Source organism: Oryx dammah, unplaced genomic scaffold, assembly GCF_014754425.2.
Source record: "Oryx dammah isolate SB20612 unplaced genomic scaffold, SCBI_Odam_1.1 HiC_scaffold_29, whole genome shotgun sequence".
In the NCBI taxonomy this organism is placed as follows: Eukaryota; Metazoa; Chordata; class Mammalia; order Artiodactyla; family Bovidae; genus Oryx; species Oryx dammah.
In genome coordinates this window covers 8277091-8294385 of record NW_024070213.1, presented here as the reverse complement: position 1 = coordinate 8294385, position 17295 = coordinate 8277091, and the positions used below count along the sequence as shown (strand labels likewise).

Below are 17295 nucleotides of genomic sequence, written 5' to 3'. Positions count from 1 at the left end.
CAAATGTCTTGGACATCAATTTGATGTCCTCAGAGCAATCCTAAAGGCGGGTTAATGTACCTTTTTTCAGATGAGAAAACTGAAACGCAGAGCTGCGGAGGTAACTTGTGAAGCACTGATCACGTTTCTCGTAAAACGAAGAGAAACTCTTTAACCCTCAGCAGCGAAGAGTCTAAACCCAGCAGCCCTGAAGGCTCTGGTCTCCGGGAAACCCCAGGGGTGGAACTAAGTGGAGGAAGTCCCGCCCTCAGACTTCCGCTTCCGCCCTCGCTGACCCTGTCAGCTCCGGCGGGGTCCAGAGTCCGGGATGGCCGCGGGGGGCGACTGTGGCGGGCGGGAGGCGGCCTGTGGGTACGATAGCTATCGCTCGCCGCTTGCTTCCCGTTATGCCAGCCCGGAGATGTGCTTCCTGTTTAGCGACAAGTACAAATTCCGGACCTGGCGGCAGCTCTGGCTGTGGCTGGCGGAGGCCGAGCAGGTAACGCACCTGGAGGCGGGCGCCGCCCTGCACGTGCCAGGCTGGGACTTACAGCGCGGGCTGAGCCTCCCCAGGCAGCTGCCCAGCTATTTTCGGCCAGGTGTTCCCTTTCCGGAGGAACGGCCCCAGGAAGGCCAGGGCAGGAGGCCCAGCAGTCGCCACCTGTTACCTCACATGTTTTAATGGTGGAGGGTTGGAGATGGACGGTGGGCGGCGAGAAGTGCAGTTACCGTTTCCGGGAGTAAGTCTTGGCGGTTCCTGTAGGAGTGCACCGCCGAGTGCTCCTTCCGTGCGGTTGTGCTCGCTTCTGTACACATCTTTACCCGGTTAACCCAGAAAGACTTTGCAAACTAGGGCGCGGTTTCCCACGTTATAGGAGAGAAGACCAAGCCTCGATGATGTGCCAGTGAGATATTTGCTTCTAACCATTATGACAACCCACTCCAGTATTCTTGCCTAGAGAATCCGATGGAGGGAGGAGCCTAGCGGGCTATACAGTCCATGGAGTCGCCAAGAGTCGGAAATGACTGAAGCGAGTTAGCACTCTCCTATAAATAAAGGAACCTGGTGTGAACCCGTGACCATGCAAAGCCTAACTGAACGCCCAGCCACCTCGCCCTCCACATGCCTCTGTGTAGTCAGAGACCTGTCACCGCAAAATACACATTTCCTGGGCCATTGTTTCCTCTTCACTAGACTGCCTTTTTTTTGTCTCTGGGGAGAGAGAATCAGGGTAGGGGGTTATTAGATGCGAGTTATGGGTTCTAAGAGCTTCATGTAGAGGTATTCTGCCGAGCGGTTTCAGAAATAGCCCCAGAAGGATCTTCACAGAAGCGCTGAAGGAAGCATGAGAGCGATCCAGAGAGCTATAAAGTTTCCGAAGAAAATGCCACACAAGCAAGATGGCAGTCCTCTCCGAAATGACATTTAGTAACCTCAGAAACAATCTGAGTACCTACCTAGGACCAAGGTATAGGTCCCCGAACAGGAAACTTTCTTCCTAAATTTTACACCCTTCCTATCACCTTGCTCAAGAAATAAAGTAGTACATGACACTAGCAGACACAATCCTCTGTAATGGCTTATATAGGAAAAGAATCTTAAAAAGTGGATGGATATATGATAACTGATGGATTTTGCTTTTCACCTGAAACTAACACATTCTTTTAAACCAACTATACTCCAATAAAAAAATTTTTTTAAATGCTAGCAGACATTTCTACAGTGCCTGCTATGTGTGCTCAGCAGTTTGAAGACCTTAAAAATTAATTTACTAATTCTCAAAACAATTCTTCATAAGCATGTGATTCCTGTTTTACAGAGGATAAAATGAAGGCACAGATTTCATAAACACAGAGCTCGGATAACAATAATAGTAGATCAGGACATGAAGTGTGTTGTGGTTTGTTACCTATGGGGTCGCACAGAGTCGGACAGGACTGAAGCGACTTAGCAGCAGCAGCAGCATCTACTCTGTTTTCTGTTTTACTTGGTACTCCGTGTAGATGAAGCTGGTGCCAGTCACCATAGCTTGTAAGAACTTCAAGCTGGAACTGAAATGTAGTCAGTATGTATCCTTTCCTCTGCCCAGTCTACACATTGCCTGAAATGCATCCAATTTTGATATCTCCTGAGTCTGTATTATCTATTAGCTAGGGTGTCAAAATGAACAGCATGAAGTACATAATAATTTAATACTTAAAAAAAAAAAAAAAAAAAGAGGAATGAGAGACTAGGGCAAGCGCAGAAAATTCGTCCGCTATGGATTTTGAGGATGCGTTGCTTGGGGAGGAAGCAGTTTGACCACACTGCCCCCTGCTGTTCTGTTTTGGGAGAAGCCCTACGATGTCTTCGCTCAAAGATCCAAGGCAGCTTGGCCAGATGTAGTGTGACTGAGGAATTGAATCTTTACTAGTTTAAATGTAAATAGCCACATCTAACTAGATAGGTCTTAAGATGTGAGCTCCTTCTCAGGACCAGGCCTTGGGACTTTGAAGTGAGGTTTGGGTAAAATTCACCAGTGTACATATTTAGCACTTGGCTCCAAGGTTCTGAGCTGCCAGTGGGCTGCCAGCTGTTTTTTGTCAGCCTGATTTTATTCAGTGATGGATGAATGTAAGATGTTGATGTGTTTATTTTCTCATTACTATCTCCTGGAATTGCTTCAGTTGCACTGAATTCGCTGCACATAATTTGTTGGCAGAGCTACTAACAGCGTTGCTAATTTCGGTTTCTCTGACTAAATCCATCTAGATCAGATATAAAACTGTGGCCGGGATCCCACACTCTGGGCACTTAAGAGCCGAGCACTAAAGAGCCTAAGCAATAAATACCACAAAGCTCTCCTTTCAGGGAGTCTATACATTCTAGAGAGGAGAGACAGGCTAAAAGATGTGTAAAAATGTCATATGGCAGTAAGTGCTCTAAATAAAAACAGGTTAAAGGGATAGCAAGTGACAGCAAAGAAGGGTGTTTCATATTGATGTCAGGAAAGCCTCTCTGAGGAGATGGCATTTGAGACCAGAACCTGTGAGGGAGTGAGCAGAGATGTTGGGGCAGAAGGAACAGAAATCAGGACTACGTTGTTGTGTATATTGGAGTTTACTTAGAGTATAACTTGCCATGATTCATTTAGAAAGCTTCCTGGGAACTTCCGTGGAGGTCCAGTGGGTAAGAATCCACCTTCCAGTGCAGGAGATGCGGGTTCGATCCCTGGTCAGGGAGGTAAGATCCCATAGGCAGCAGGGCAACTAAGCTTGAGCACTGCAACTACTGAGCCCGTGCCCTGAAAAAGGGCCCACATGCCACAACAAAGGCCCAGCGCAGCCAAAATTTTTAAAAAGATAGTTGTCTCTTCCTCCCCATGTCCTTTTAGTTTAACTGCCCCAAATTTTAGTTTAAGAATTGGAAGTTAGGGCATACACACTAACATGAATCAGTGTTGTTTTTTACTGTCATTCCCATCAAATAATGTGACATGAGAAGTTATTTCATTTTATTTTGCCTGTTCTGCAGACACTGGGTTTGCCTGTCACAGAGGAACAAATCCAGGAGATGAAAGCTAACCTGGACAACATCGACTTCAAGATGGCAGCTGAAGAGGAGAAGCAGTTACGACATGATGTGATGGCCCACGTGCACACGTTTGCCCACTGCTGCCCCAAAGCTGCTGGCATTATCCATCTTGGCGCCACCTCCTGCTATGTGGGAGACAATACAGTAGGAGCCCATGCTGTTCTGTGTCCACTAGGACTCAGGCTTTATAATGCATTTATACATTTTAATGGATTTTGTCCATTTTAGGAAGTGACTCCATAGGTCTTAGGATCTCAGTGCTCAGGAAGTTTCTGCTTTTGGTATCCTTCCAGCCTAAACTGTAAGCCCCTAATGACCTCCATAAAATGATGTACAGATACTGCCTATATACATCAGTATACTGGACATAGCTTGAGAGCTTAGCATTTTAGTGGCCAAAGTACTTTTCCAAAGGGATTTTCTTTCCAAAGTCCTTTATAACTCTTCGCTGTGACTTCTGAAAAGAAAAGGTAATTGCATTATAATTCTTAAATCCTTTAACTAGCAAAAGTGTCTCATAGTCAAACATGAAAAAGTTAACCAGCAGGCATTTGCCTAAGAGTTTACTAGGTGAGCACTTCATATGTATTCATTTTTTCATCACAACAGGCATAATAGATGCTGTTGTCTCCATTTTTAAATAACTTTATTAAGGTGTAATTTAATACCATAAATTCACCCATTTTAGACGGAGAGTTCAGTGAGCTTTAATAAATTTATGCAACATTCAGCCTCACCACACGCTAGTTTTAGAACACACCCCTCATCCCAAGACAGTCTGTCTTGCTTGTTTGCCATCAGTCCCCACTCCTGCTTCCAATCCCAAACAACTGCTGAGACCTGCTTTTTGTGTCTATAGTTGTGTCTTTTCTTGAAATTTCATGTAAATGGATTCAGAATATAAAATCTTTGGCTCTGGCTTTATAATCCCCACCTCCACAGATGAGGAAACTTAAAGAGGTTGAAGACTTGCCCAACCTGGAAAGGATACAAACCTGGGTACAATGACTCCAAACCTCTGCCCTAGTCACAGTGTACCTGGGGGACTAGAAGTTAGAATCCAGATACACTTCAGTTCAGAAAGAAGCCAGTAGTTTTTAAGTTGCCCCCACATAACTTTTTTTTGTCTAAAGTGGTACATAATTAAAGGCATCTGTGTATAATTAGTCGGATAATGAGAGAAGAGCAGTCCTCTAACTTGGAGTATCCTTTTTTAAAGTATCCAGCGTGTAGTTGGGCTCAACAGTTACCATCTCAAGCATGTGTTGGAGTTGCTTGCAACACTTACATCATCTCACTCCCCCAAGAACAGGGTTAAATTTCCTAAACCTAGATCCTTTAGTTCATGCCTTTTTTTGTTGTTAGCAATGACAGACATGGAAAGAAAAGGGAGCAGAGACTAATGGAATGTGCCCTGTGGAGTCTTCTCAGAAACTCAAATGCTATTGTCCAGGAAGATAGAAACCCTGTTGACCTGGACATCTTTGTCATATTCATGACAGGGTTGCCCCTTATCATTTTCCAGTTAAGTTAGATACCCCATAAATAGGGCTTTATAAGTATAGAGGCTTTGGGCTTATAGATCCTAGCAGGACTGCTCTCTCGGTAGGCTTTTAGGGCAGTAATCAGAAGAGTTCTGTTAGCAGCTTCTGACTTGCACAGTGTATTGCTGAAAGTAAGATAGGCAACTAGCTAAGAAACCCAGATGTGACGGCCGTAAAGTGTTAGGACATAACCTTTGGGCAAAGCTGATTAATGTAAGACCACTGCATTTTCCCTTGCAGGACCTGATTATTCTCAGAAATGCATTTGACCTGCTTTTGCCAAAGGTAAGACGTTGACAAATTTCCTGCCAGTCCTAAGATTCCCTGTGACAGGAGATGGGTACCACCTTGAATAAATCAGCACAGAATAGATCTAAATAAGTTACTGTGTACTCAGATGAATGATCCTAGATCTGATCTCTAGAACTAATTGTCTCTTCTTGAGTTAAAACACTGTATTTACAGAGTTAGTGCTTTTAAAGCATAGCCTTTTAAGTGAGGGAAGTGTAACCAGCAGCATGTTGCTGGAATGTGTGGGTCAGATTATGATTTTGTCTGTTTTTCTTCATGAGCATGCCAGTGGTATTAAAACTATGCAGAAATAATTTGTGGCATTTTAGGTAGTCAGCTCAGTTTTTGAACGTTGTTTGGTACTTTAAGATACAAAGATGAAAAAATGTGGCCTCTGCCTTCTGTGAGCTGGAAGTGTAATTGTAGATGAATTTGTTTCCAAGTTTAGTTCCTGTTTATGCAGTGCTCAGCCTGAATTCGTTCTCTTTCTCCCACACTGTCTTCCTTGCAGCTTGCCAGGGTGATCTCTCGGCTTGCCGACTTTGCCAAGGAACGAGCCAATCTCCCCACCTTAGGTTTCACACATTTCCAGTAAGTGAGAGGGTTACCTCTTGGGAATTGGGCTTATTTATGGGCATCCAGCTTCTTCCCTTCTCCATGGTAACCTTGAGGTTAAGAAAACTCAAAATATAAGCACTTGGGATGCCTATGAGGAATGAACCTTATACCTACCTTAAAAGCTGTACTGCTGAGAGAACTATGTATACAGATACTTATTCAGAAAGTATTCTCTTTTTGTTGTTGCTGTTAATACTCTAACACTTCTGGTATCCCTTTGCCTACAAGGAGATCTTTTAGTGATAGGGAGGAGGTTGGAAAGCAGATCCTATTTAGGTCACAGGGCCTGATCCTTCCTTTCCCACTCCAGAAATCAGTGCTGGTTGGTAGAATCAACCCAGGTGGTTCTCCAGGTCAGGATAACAAACAGCTAGTTGGGGTAACTATGAAGGACCAGAGTTTAGGTGGGTACCTTCCTGTGGTGTGAGTGGGAAGGAGAGGGGCTCTCCCAGCCTTGTGCCCCAGGAAGGGGGCACTCTTGATTGCTCCCTTTTTAGATCTGTTTCCACTCTGCCTCTCAAGAAAGTGATCTTGATTCAATGATTCCATTCTTGAGTATTTAATGCAAGTAATCCACATTATGGAAAAAGCTGTATGTACAAAGATCATTGTTATAGTATTATTTATGATGGTAGCCTTGGAAACAATCTATAAATGTCCAAGAATAAGAGAATAATTAAATAAGACTGTAGTATATACATAGGTTAAAATAATACACAGCCAGGAAAATGATGCTTGTTAGATTAATAAGACATGGGAATGCACGTAGGTCAATGTGGGGAAAAGACAGCATATAAACTGTACAAAGATTGGAAGGTGCACCAAGATGTAAATACTGATTACTTTGGCTTTTTTTTTTTTAATGTGCAAGCATTTTTATGATTACCAAGTAAAACCCTTTTTTAAAGACGATGATGTCATTTTTGGAGTGCTAGTGGCAGGTTTCAAGTGATGATATTTGAGTCGTGGTGTATTGGCATCTGCCTTATGTTTTGATGGGGTAGGTATTGCTATGGCAACAAGGCTATCATCTCCTGTAACTTAGGGAAGCCTATTGAGTTTAATTTAACCTTCCTTAAAATTAGGGCCTACATTATTGGTTGCAGAAACCAGAAGGATTTGTTCATGTGAGGGGGTTGTTGCTCCGTGTGTATGGCTGAGCCATGACAAAGGTTGCCCTCTGTGCTTTCTCCCTCCACACCTGGCATCACCTGTGTTGCGACCCTTCTTTGGCATCTGCTAGAGAGTGTTCAGGGAATACAGCCATTCCAGTATTCCTGTGGGGATGGTGGAATGAGCGGTGTCTGCTGCCACAGTTAGCAGGTGTTAGGAATTAGAAAATGGTATTGATGCATAGATCTCGACTCAGAATGGATCAGTACCTGCAATTAAAAAGAAACAGCTTTATTGAGATACAACTGATATACCATAAAATTCACCTATTTTTGTATATTTAGAGAGTTTATGCCGTCATTACCAGTGTGTAATTTCAGAATATTTCCATCACCCCCCCCCTCAAAAGACCTGTACCCTTTAGCAGTCCCTCCCATCTCCCCATTCCTTCCCTCCTGGCAACCACAAATCTGTTTTCTGTTTGTGGATTTGTCTCTTGAACACTTCAATCAAGTAGAATCATGTAGTACTCATCTCCTGTGACTGGCTTCATTTCACTTAACATAGCATTTCTAGTGTTCATCCGTGTTGTAGCATGTGTCATTACTTAATGTCTTTTACAGCCAAATAACATACCATTATATGGATAGGCTACCTTTTATCTGTTCACCAGGTGCTGGACATTTGGATTGTTTCCACTCTGTTGCTTTTATGCGTAACGCTGCTGTGAATAGGTCCATGCAAATTTCTTTTCTTTATTATACCAATAATCTATTTAAGGAAAACTACCTAAAGATTAATTTGGGACTATGTGTCTGCTTTGGACATTCTTAGTGGGCTACCTTCCTGTTGCCAGCTGTCAGCATCATTCGCCTAATAGAGAAGGCTAGGTAATCTATTAGAACTCTGGCTTTACTATAGTTTATTCACAATCGCATTTTATGTTAAACAGACCTGCTGTTGGCTGGCTTTGATTTAGACTGAAGACAAAGCCATTAGCTGCTCAGTTAGAGTCGTCTGATTGTGCGTGTTTCCAGGTTGTTCTCTGCGGCTCAGCTCGGTCTTCATCGGGTCTTGACTCTTGCCAAAGTCCTTTCTTTCCTGCCGGTCTAGAGCCACAGTCTCCAGTATCCTCGTTTTACTTTTTGATAGCATTTTTTTTTTATAGCATTTTTTAAATGAGAAGTTATCTTGTTTGTTTACTTTTTTACACTACAGTATGAGCTCCACTAGGCAGGGACTTGTTCTGTTCTGTTCTTTGTTGTATTTCCAATACCAGCAACACATTAGATGCTTGGCAAGTGTTTGTTATGTGTGTATTTCTTGCCAAGATCTAGGAACGAACAAAGCAGACATTGTCTCTGCCCTTATAGTGCCTCTTGATGATGAAGCAAGAGCTATGCTAGTGGCCCTTTAGTTTTATAACCTTTGAATATTTATAAATGACATTCAATCTGCCTAACTAGTATTTGCTTAAGTTTTTTAGCTCTTGTATGTCTTCACTTTAATTCTTTCCCTTCCCAGGGGTAACAGTGTTTATTAGAAGAAGCAACGAAGGTTTTATGAAACAAGTCATTGGTTTGAGACTTACGTGTGTTCTCCTTGGGTTGTGTTCAGGCCTGCTCAGCTGACCACAGTTGGGAAACGTTGCTGTCTCTGGATTCAGGATCTGTGCATGGATCTCCAGAACCTGAAGCGTGTCCGGGATGAGTTGCGCTTCCGAGGCGTGAAGGGTACCACTGGCACCCAGGCCAGCTTCCTGCAGCTCTTCGAGGGAGATGACCAAAAGGTGTGCTTAGATAGTGACCTGGGTGAGACAGACCGAACTATGGGAGCGCCAGAAACAAAGCTGACCCCCAGGATGGTGGGAGCGATGGATCTTGGGGTGGGTGCAGTCTCAACTGGAAAGGTACTGAAGGCATAAACCTGAGCAGGATGACGTGTCAAGATGTTTTCATACTAGACATGCCTGGATTTCTATGGGGATGTCTTTTCTTCCCAAGGTAGAACAGCTTGACAAGATGGTGACAGAAAAGGCAGGATTCAAGAGGTAGGTGAGTGGGGAAAGTGTCTGCCTCCCTGTTAGGTAATAAAAGGCAGTATCCCTCCAGATTTGGCCTTAGCTGTTCTTTTTTTCTTTTTTTTTTCTTTTCTGTGTCTTTCCACCCATTGCCTTCTATCTCTGGTGTGGTTTTGTTTCCTGGATTCTATTATATTCCTTATAATTTTTCAGAAAAAAGGAGCTGTTTAGTTGTGAGTTCAGGAGAATAGCCTTACCTGTGTTGTTTTGGTTTTGTTTTTACTAAAGGCCTCTGACAGGTTGGTCTCAGTCTGTCTTTTTGCTTCAGGGGCCCCCAGGCTCCCCTGTGGTTCCTTGTTTTTGTTGTTGTTTTTATGTAAAATATTTTTTTCTTTATTTATTTGGCTGCGATGGGTCTTACTTGAGTCATGTTAACTCTTAATTGTGGTATGTGGGATCTGGTTCCCTGACCAGGAATCAAACCTGGCCCCCTGGATTGGGAGCACAGAGTCTTAGCCAGTGGAAGTCGTCCCTCACCCCTCACCCCCTCACCCCCCACGTTGGCTGCTTGTTTCAGGCACTTCACTGGGCTGCAGCAGAACAGAGGCTTGCTGGACTGTTTCCTCCTTGGGTCAGGGTGGCCGCCTGGGTTTAGTAAAAAGTGGGGTGGGAAGTACAGTTTCTTCCTGGAGCCACTAATCAGTGCAGTCCTGGACTGAGTGCAACTTAATACCTCAGTGAGACCAAGCCTTTGCTTAGGGTCTGCATTGGCTCACTTGTCTGACACAGTTATATTTTGAAATATTTTCACTTAAAGCTCTTTTCTATTTATTTCTAGGGCTTTTATCATCACAGGGCAGACCTATACACGAAAAGTAGATATTGAGGTGCTCTCCGTGCTGGCTAGCTTGGGGGCATCGGTGCACAAGGTAAGTGGAGGCAGCGGTGGGTAGTCGGCACCACAGACTGACCCCCCAGCCTCAGGCTCTGACTTCATCGTGCTCTCAAGAGATGTCAGATAGCACTGTTAGTAATTTGGGTCTGTCAGGGGAGCCTCTTAACTGAACGTGTGTGAAAAAGGATTGGTTCCAGCATCCTCCTTAAGTTCATCTTGCCATGGTCTGCCTGTGATATCTTAAGCGGTGTTTCACCAGAACATTCCTGTGCTGACGGTCAGCTCGGTGGCAGCACCTGAAGAGCTCACCTCCTCCATCAGTCTAGCCCCTGCCTGGACCCCCCAAGTACTGATAATGTGGGTGACACTTGTGCTCCCACTTCCCTCAGATTTGTACGGACATACGACTCCTGGCAAACCTCAAGGAGATGGAGGAGCCCTTTGAAAAACAGCAGATCGGTGAGTGTCATGTGGAGACCTGGGAATACCGCAAGATGCGGCGGGTTTGTGGGCGCATGTGAGCAGTTCAGCCAGCAGCCTGCTCAGCCTCACACTGTCCCCTGAGGTCTTCCTGCCTTTGCTTCTTGTCCTTTACACGGGCAGGCTCAAGTGCAATGCCATACAAGCGGAACCCTATGCGCTCAGAGCGGTGCTGCAGCCTGGCCCGGCACCTGATGACCCTCGTCTTGGACCCCTTGCAGACGGCATCTGTGCAGTGGTTTGAACGCACACTCGATGACAGTGCCAACCGGTCAGTGAAAGGGGCAGCACACACACACCCAGCAGGTTGTCAGAGGGCACAGAGGGCCTGGGAGCAGCAGGACTACAGAGCATCCCTGTGTTCCCTCCTTGTCTACAGGAGCCTGGAATCTTAACAGGGAGGCAGGAACACGGTACAGTGTGATGCGTGTTAGATATGTACAGGGTATCCTTGCGGGGGCAGAGGCAGGGGTTGGGAGGAGTCGAGGGAAGCTTCACAAGGAGGCAATGCCGTAGACTGAAGAAATCTAGGCATTTATCATGTGAAACAAAATTGGAAGCACGTATAAAGCACAAAGGCAGGAGAAAGAATGGTTTGGAGAGTTAGTTACTTTGGCCCTGGAGGATGAAGTCCGTGGCAAGAAATGAGGTGGCAATGCTCATGGAAAGTAGCCAGTTTATGAAGGGCCTTCTGGGCCCTGAAAACGGGGGTAGATGTTTGTTCTGATGGCAGGTGGTGTCAGCTGTGGTATCTTGGCACAGTGACCTCTTGATTAGGTTCAAGATGGAGTAATTAGTAGTTACTAATAAGGTACCAGCATACACGTGACTTTCTACTTTATGTATATACTTATTTGAAAGCAGATTCACTCTCATTTGCTTGTATTCTGCTGGAATTTCTTGAGAGGAAATGATAAGTAGTTAAAGCCAACTCTCTGGATTATGTTCATAATCCAGGATTTATGGAAATAAAACATGTGAACTCATTCAGAAGTCAGCCATCGGCTGTATTTTAGCAAACTGTGACCTGGTCAGCTGTGCCCACTAAAACACCCTGCAACAGTTTGGAGAATCAGTTATAAGACAGGATGCTGGTCAGAACAAGTTAAGAGGCTGCTTTAAAAACCCACGCCCACGCTGGCATGGCGCCAGCGCGACTGGAGAGGATGTGGATCTGAATTGGTGTCACGGGGACTGGCCTGGGCAGTTGGCTGGAGTGAGGGTTTAGATGGTGATGTGGTGCTGGTGCCCTTTCCTGAGGCAGGAGCTACAGGGGAAGAGTAGGGTGAGGAGCAGAGCAGGAGGCAGTGGAGAAGCGTCTGCATTCAGTCCTGGGCTTGCGGAACCTACTGATGAGCCAGGTGGAACTCCCCAAATGAGTGTATGGCCTGGCGCCTAGGCAGGTGGTCTGGGCAAGAGGTGGTAGATTCAAGGGTCATCAGGATATTGAGGCTGTTGAAGGGAATTGTCCAAGAGGCACATCTGGCATGAGACATCAGTAGGGCAGCTCCTTGAGATACACCCTGCGTTTCACGGAAATCGTTATTTGTTTTAAGCGATAACTGAATTGGCTGTTTGTTTTTCTAGACGTATCTGTTTGGCGGAGGCGTTTCTCACTGCAGATACTGTACTGAATACGTTGCAGAACATTTCTGAAGGATTGGTTGTATACCCCAAAGTAAGAGGCCTCGCTGAAAAGCACAGTATTCAGGAGGGGTTGGAGTGTGGCAGGGAGTGGGATCTTGTGCTCTGGAGTGAGCATGTTGGAGGAGCGCTTCCCAGCCAGAGCTTACTCTCCACGTTGTGACACGAGCTCTCGGGAACAAGTCTGTGGAGTTCGCAGACCGGTTTATAGACCAGGGAGGAAGCAGTACTTTGAATTGGCTGAAAACTGTCTGCCAGCCTGAGTCATCAGCTCTGCTGTGGCTTGCGGGGTAGACTGTTCCACTGGCCCGTTTTTAGGTACCTGAGGCGGATGGGTTTGTTTCCATTCTGTACTCAGCTCCTAAAGTCAGGCCCCGAACTGGAGCAAACTTGAGGTTTGAGGAATTTTTCTGATGAAGTCAGTATCCCTTTTTAAAGTCAAAATAATACTCTGGAGTATGAGAAGACTTAAAAAATACAGTATAGAATAAGACAAATTCTTCTACCCTCTTTCTTCGTGGACATGGGGGAACACGTCTCCACTGTGCGTGATTTTGGTCGTAGTTTACGTCTTACTGTGCGTATGACTTTGTAACCTGAGGCATCCTTCTTGGCGCTTCACTCTTCTAGGTAATTGAGCGGCGTATCCGGCAGGAGCTGCCTTTCATGGCCACAGAGAACATCATTATGGCCATGGTGAAAGCCGGGGGTAACCGCCAGGTGTGTAGCCCCTTGTGCTCCTGCATAAATTGAAAGCACTGCACCTTTGGTCCCGCTCTCTTCCCTGAAGAAGGGTGGACAAAGGTGTTTCTGTCCTTCCATTCAGTCATGGTATTGGTGCAGAACAGTGACAACACACTGTCGTAGAACAGGCTTATCTTTGGAGGGTGATGGTGAAATCAGTTAATTAAAAAATGACTTGCTCAATCACTTGTAGAAAAAGTCTGCTTTCAGTGAAGAAATTAGGTCTTAGTTTCCATGGGAAATGCCAGGAACTGGGCAGGACATAAGAGCAGATGGTTCGTGAAGCTTTAGAAGAGGCCTTTGTAGCACCAGCCATAAACAGCGTCGACGTTCAAATGCCTGCTATTAGTGAGACCCCAGTGCCTCCTGTCTTCCCAGGATTGCCATGAGAAAATCAGAGTGCTCTCGCAGCAGGCAGCTGCCGTGGTCAAGCAGGAAGGGGGTGACAATGACCTCATCGAACGCATCCAGGCTGATGCCTACTTCAGTCCAATCCACTCCCAGTTGGACCATTTGCTGGATCCTTCTTCTTTCACTGGCCGTGCATCCCAGCAGGTAAGCATCAGAACGTTTCCGTGGGGCTGCAGTCCTCTCCAAACACGCTCTGTTTACACCGCTGGGCTGCAGAGCCTGGAGTACAATCTATGTTTCTGCTTCATAGGAGGTATGATGAGAATGGGGCTAGTTAGAATTCAGGGCAGGTTGCTGCCTAAAACTTAAAGTGAAAGTCACTCATTTATGTCCGATTCTTTGCAACCCCATGGACGAAACAGTCCATGGAGTTCTCCAGGCCAAAATACTGGAAGGGGTAGCCTTTCTCTTCTCCAGGGGATCTTCCCAACCCAGGGATTGAACCCCGGTCTCCCGCATTGCAGGCGATTCTTTACCAGCTGAGCCACACGGCAATCTAAAACTTAAAAATTTGGTTATTTTGAGAATGCCTTAAGTTCATTTCTCCCTGAGGATTTTTCTGAATCCTGCTTTGGTCTGGAGCCTGTCGTGTAATGGACAAAGATTGGGTTTTACTGTCAGGTAACTCCGGGTTCAGGCTTCCTGGGTAACTCAGTTGGTGAAGACTTCACCTGCAATGCAGGAGACCCCGGTTGGATTCCTGGGTCAGGAAGTTTCCCTGGAGAAGGGATAGGCTACCCACTCCAGTATTCTTGGGCTTCCCTGGTGGCTCAGACAGTAAAAAATCCACTTGCAATGCAGGAGACCTGGGTTCCATCCCTGGGTTGGGAAGATCCCCTGGAAGAGGGCATACAAACCCACTCCAATATTCTTGCCTGGAAAATCCCCATGGACAGAGGAGCCTGCCAGGCTACAGTCCATGGGGTCACAAAGAGCTGGACACGACTGAGCAGCTAAGCACAGCACAGTAACAGCTCCGGGTTCAGTCTTGACTTCCTGCTTTTACTGGCCGATGGGATAGACTGAAAGGCCTAGCTTGGTGCATAGTAAGTATTCAGCAAACATTTGTCACTTTTCCTCATGGCCTTTTGAAGATTACAAGGGCTAATTCAAAAATATTTATTGAGTGCAGACTAGGTGCTCAGATTGTGTTTGGGTGCTGTGTTTAATTCTGGTGCTTTAAAGATGAATAGATAATGCTTATCTTCAGGGAACTCAAAACTTAACGGTAAAGGCTTATAAATAGGTCAGTGTGATACCAAGTTCATGCAAGAATTGAGGGAAGCACGCCTCTTTTAGGATCACAAAAGAGACAACCCTAGGGTAGTAGAAGTTGGAAAAGACTTCTCAGAAGACATGATATCTGAGCTGAATCTTAAGGACAAGTAGGAGTTACTTGTAGGGAATACCAGGAGGTGAAGAGACAATAGATGCATGGATGTCCAACATGGGAAAGAGTTGCCAGATTGTCGGGTGCCCCCAAAGTAGCTAGGATTAATGTAGAAGACGGATGGGAACCCATCATTTCTATTTGAGACACTCTGATGTGCTGGATTTGAAGGGCTTACGCTGGAGGTGAGAAGACCAATAAGGAGGCTGCTGCAGCGGGTGAGCAGCGGTGAGCCGAGGCTGGGGTAGATAGGTGCACACAGGGCACAGGTCCGAGGGCTGTTAAGGTGAGTCAGTCACTTGGAAGCTGGTTGAAGGGGGAGGAAGGAAGGAGCATGATGGTTTTAGCTTTGGTAATGGGTGGAGAGTGGTGAGACCAACTGAAAGGATACAGCTGGCTGGTTTGGGCAGCGGGGCGGGGTGGGCAGCAGCCTGCTGGGGTAAGCTGCCTGTGTTTAGGGAGAGATTTCTGCAGGGAGTTGAGAAAAATAGAAGCTCAGCGGTGGCATAAAAGTTTGTCCAAGTAAGTCTCTGTATTATGAAGTGACATTGAAAAAAGGATTCTCAGATTTCTCAAATTTTAACGTTTTCTTCTGTCTTGCATTTGCTTTCCTCTTTGACAGGTACAGAGATTCTTAGAAGAGGAGGTGTGTCCCCTGTTAAAACCATATGAAAGTGTGATGAAGGTGAAGGCAGAATTATGTCTGTAGAGTCGGAAGAGAATTATTGAACAAAAACCATTGTTGGCTCTGTTAACGTTTATTGCTGAGTCATAAAAACTATTACTCTAATGCCATATTTTATTTCAGGAACTGTGACCATAAATTAATACAGCACTTTTTTTTCTTTCCATGGTGCTTTCACATTTCTCACATTTGCAATGCAGAAATAAACTGCATTGTAGTTGGACTCAGTTTTTCACAGCAACACAAGTTTGCATAATAAATGTAGCTCATAGCTTGCACTCTACTCTTTCAAGGCACATTTTCCAGCTAGTCTAATCCTTTTTACATGTTTACTTGATTGCAAGATGGTGAACAAATTCTTGGTCCTCTCTTCTGAAAGTGAGTTTTATCTGGGCCTTGCAAAATAATCTAGATTCAGTGATTCATTATGGCCACCTACCTACATTTCAGTTGTATTTGATGAGAATAATGAAATTTAGAGCTGCGATAAATTGTCAAAGAAACTGATGTGATCTTCACGCTGACTCAGCTGAAGTTGTGCCCAGCTTCATTTGCTCTTTGGATAGGGCTCTCTGTCAAGGAGATGCTAACTAGATGTATTGACCTCATCAAAGCATTTGACAGTCTCTGATCCTGACAGCTGACTGAACCAGCTGCTGTCAGAGGTGAGAGAGAGTGGACGATCACCCCCCTGGAAGGAAAGCACTATTGTTATGCCATAGGCTTCTGTCCTGGGCCCTGCCTCATTCTGCATATTTTTCCAGCAGAGATGAAAAGGAAGAAAGCTTATTTCTCAGGTTTGCAGATGACACAAAATTAGGACAATTAACCAAGGCATTTATTTGGTAAGATAATTAAGATGTCACCCAAAGAAAATAGATTAATATGCTGTGGCCAAAATGAAGAAGGAAAAAATTAAGGTAAATGTAAGCAAGTTAACCTTCAACTCAGTATGAACCAGAAGTGGTTGCCAGTAAGATCAGAGTGTTAGGATATGTTGATGGCAGTGGTGTCGGGCAAAGCCATTAGTCTCCATGTTCCAGGCTTGTGGCATTGTGTTCAGTTTCAGACACCCCATCTGAGGAACAGAGATAAACACGAGATCCAGCCTCCAAGGAACATATGAGTGGTGAAGCAGTGTTAAGGCTCAGACCTTGTAAGAGAAAACTTGCCATTGCTTCAAATATTGTCATGAGGAAGAGAGACCCAGTTGAGACCCATCCATACCTGTGGTTGAGAGTCTAAAGCAGGTTTGGGCCCAGACTTTGGAACTGCTCTGAGTTAGTGCTTCTCCCTGCTCTTCCCCCTCAGATCACCTAGTAATCAGGAGTGGGGGTGTTGTGAGGGTGGAGCGGCTGAATCCTCCCCAAGTGTATCAAATCAAAGGCAGCCCAAGGTGAAGAGCTCAACCTATTGGGAAGAAGAGCGAGACGTGATCCTTAAACTCAAATCTAAAGTACAGTTCAGAGTGACTGGCAGGCATGGACCACCTGGAGCCATGTGGCATTTCAGTTCTTCCAGAAACAATTTGATTTCTCTGTTAGTCCTTTCTTGTGAGAGTCTGGGAGGGATGTTTGAAACTACTAGGTCTGTGACCCAAGTGATTAATCACAGAGTGCTGTTCAGACACACCATCTACTTCCTTCTCCAATACGGGCTGCCAGAGAGGAAGCAGGTACTATCAGAGCATCTGTAATCTGAGAGCTTCTAGTACATACCACACACGGGCGGTGGGGGAGGGGATATTGGACACCATGGGTTTTAGTTAATAAATTTCCTCATAGCAAATAAGGAAATAGAATGCCAGTCTTGTTCTGACAATTCTGATTGCTAGTGATCTGTGGTTTGGCTGGTTTTCCTTTCTGAGCTGTTGGAGTGGGTGGATTTCCTTTTTTTCATTCTCTTTT

At 45.2% G+C, this 17295-nt stretch overlaps 1 protein-coding gene across 2 annotated transcripts; it reads left to right on the top strand.

The window, feature by feature from the left end:
- Positions 1–249: 249 nt before the first annotated feature.
- Positions 250–15554, top strand: ADSL (adenylosuccinate lyase). 2 transcript variants are annotated; one of them, XM_040233254.1, is made up of 13 exons: positions 250–478; positions 3494–3697; positions 5338–5382; positions 5900–5979; positions 8737–8908; positions 9123–9169; positions 9978–10068; positions 10424–10493; positions 10638–10785; positions 12102–12192; positions 12789–12878; positions 13281–13457; positions 15326–15554. In XM_040233254.1, exons 1-13 carry the CDS (start codon positions 308–310, stop codon positions 15410–15412), a joined length of 1473 nt encoding a protein of 490 aa, XP_040089188.1. In that variant the 5' UTR covers positions 250–307; the 3' UTR covers positions 15413–15554. The 2 variants fall into 2 exon arrangements, with proteins under 2 accessions (XP_040089188.1, XP_040089189.1); XM_040233255.1 differs by having other exon boundaries at positions 275–347; positions 15326–15552.
- Positions 15555–17295: the final 1741 nt, after the last annotated feature.

What these genes read in the sequence shown, in the direction of transcription:
- ADSL (XM_040233254.1), top strand. Translation starts at nt 308, where the DNA reads ATGGCCGCGGGGGGCGACTGTGGCGGGCGGGAGGCGGCCTGTGGGTAC. An exon ending in GGCTGGCGGAGGCCGAGCAG is followed by an intron (nt 479 to 3,493) that starts GTAACGCACCTG and finishes CCTGTTCTGCAG; the next exon opens with ACACTGGGTTTGCCTGTCAC. An exon ending in GATTGGTTGTATACCCCAAA is followed by an intron (nt 12,193 to 12,788) that starts GTAAGAGGCCTC and finishes TCACTCTTCTAG; the next exon opens with GTAATTGAGCGGCGTATCCG.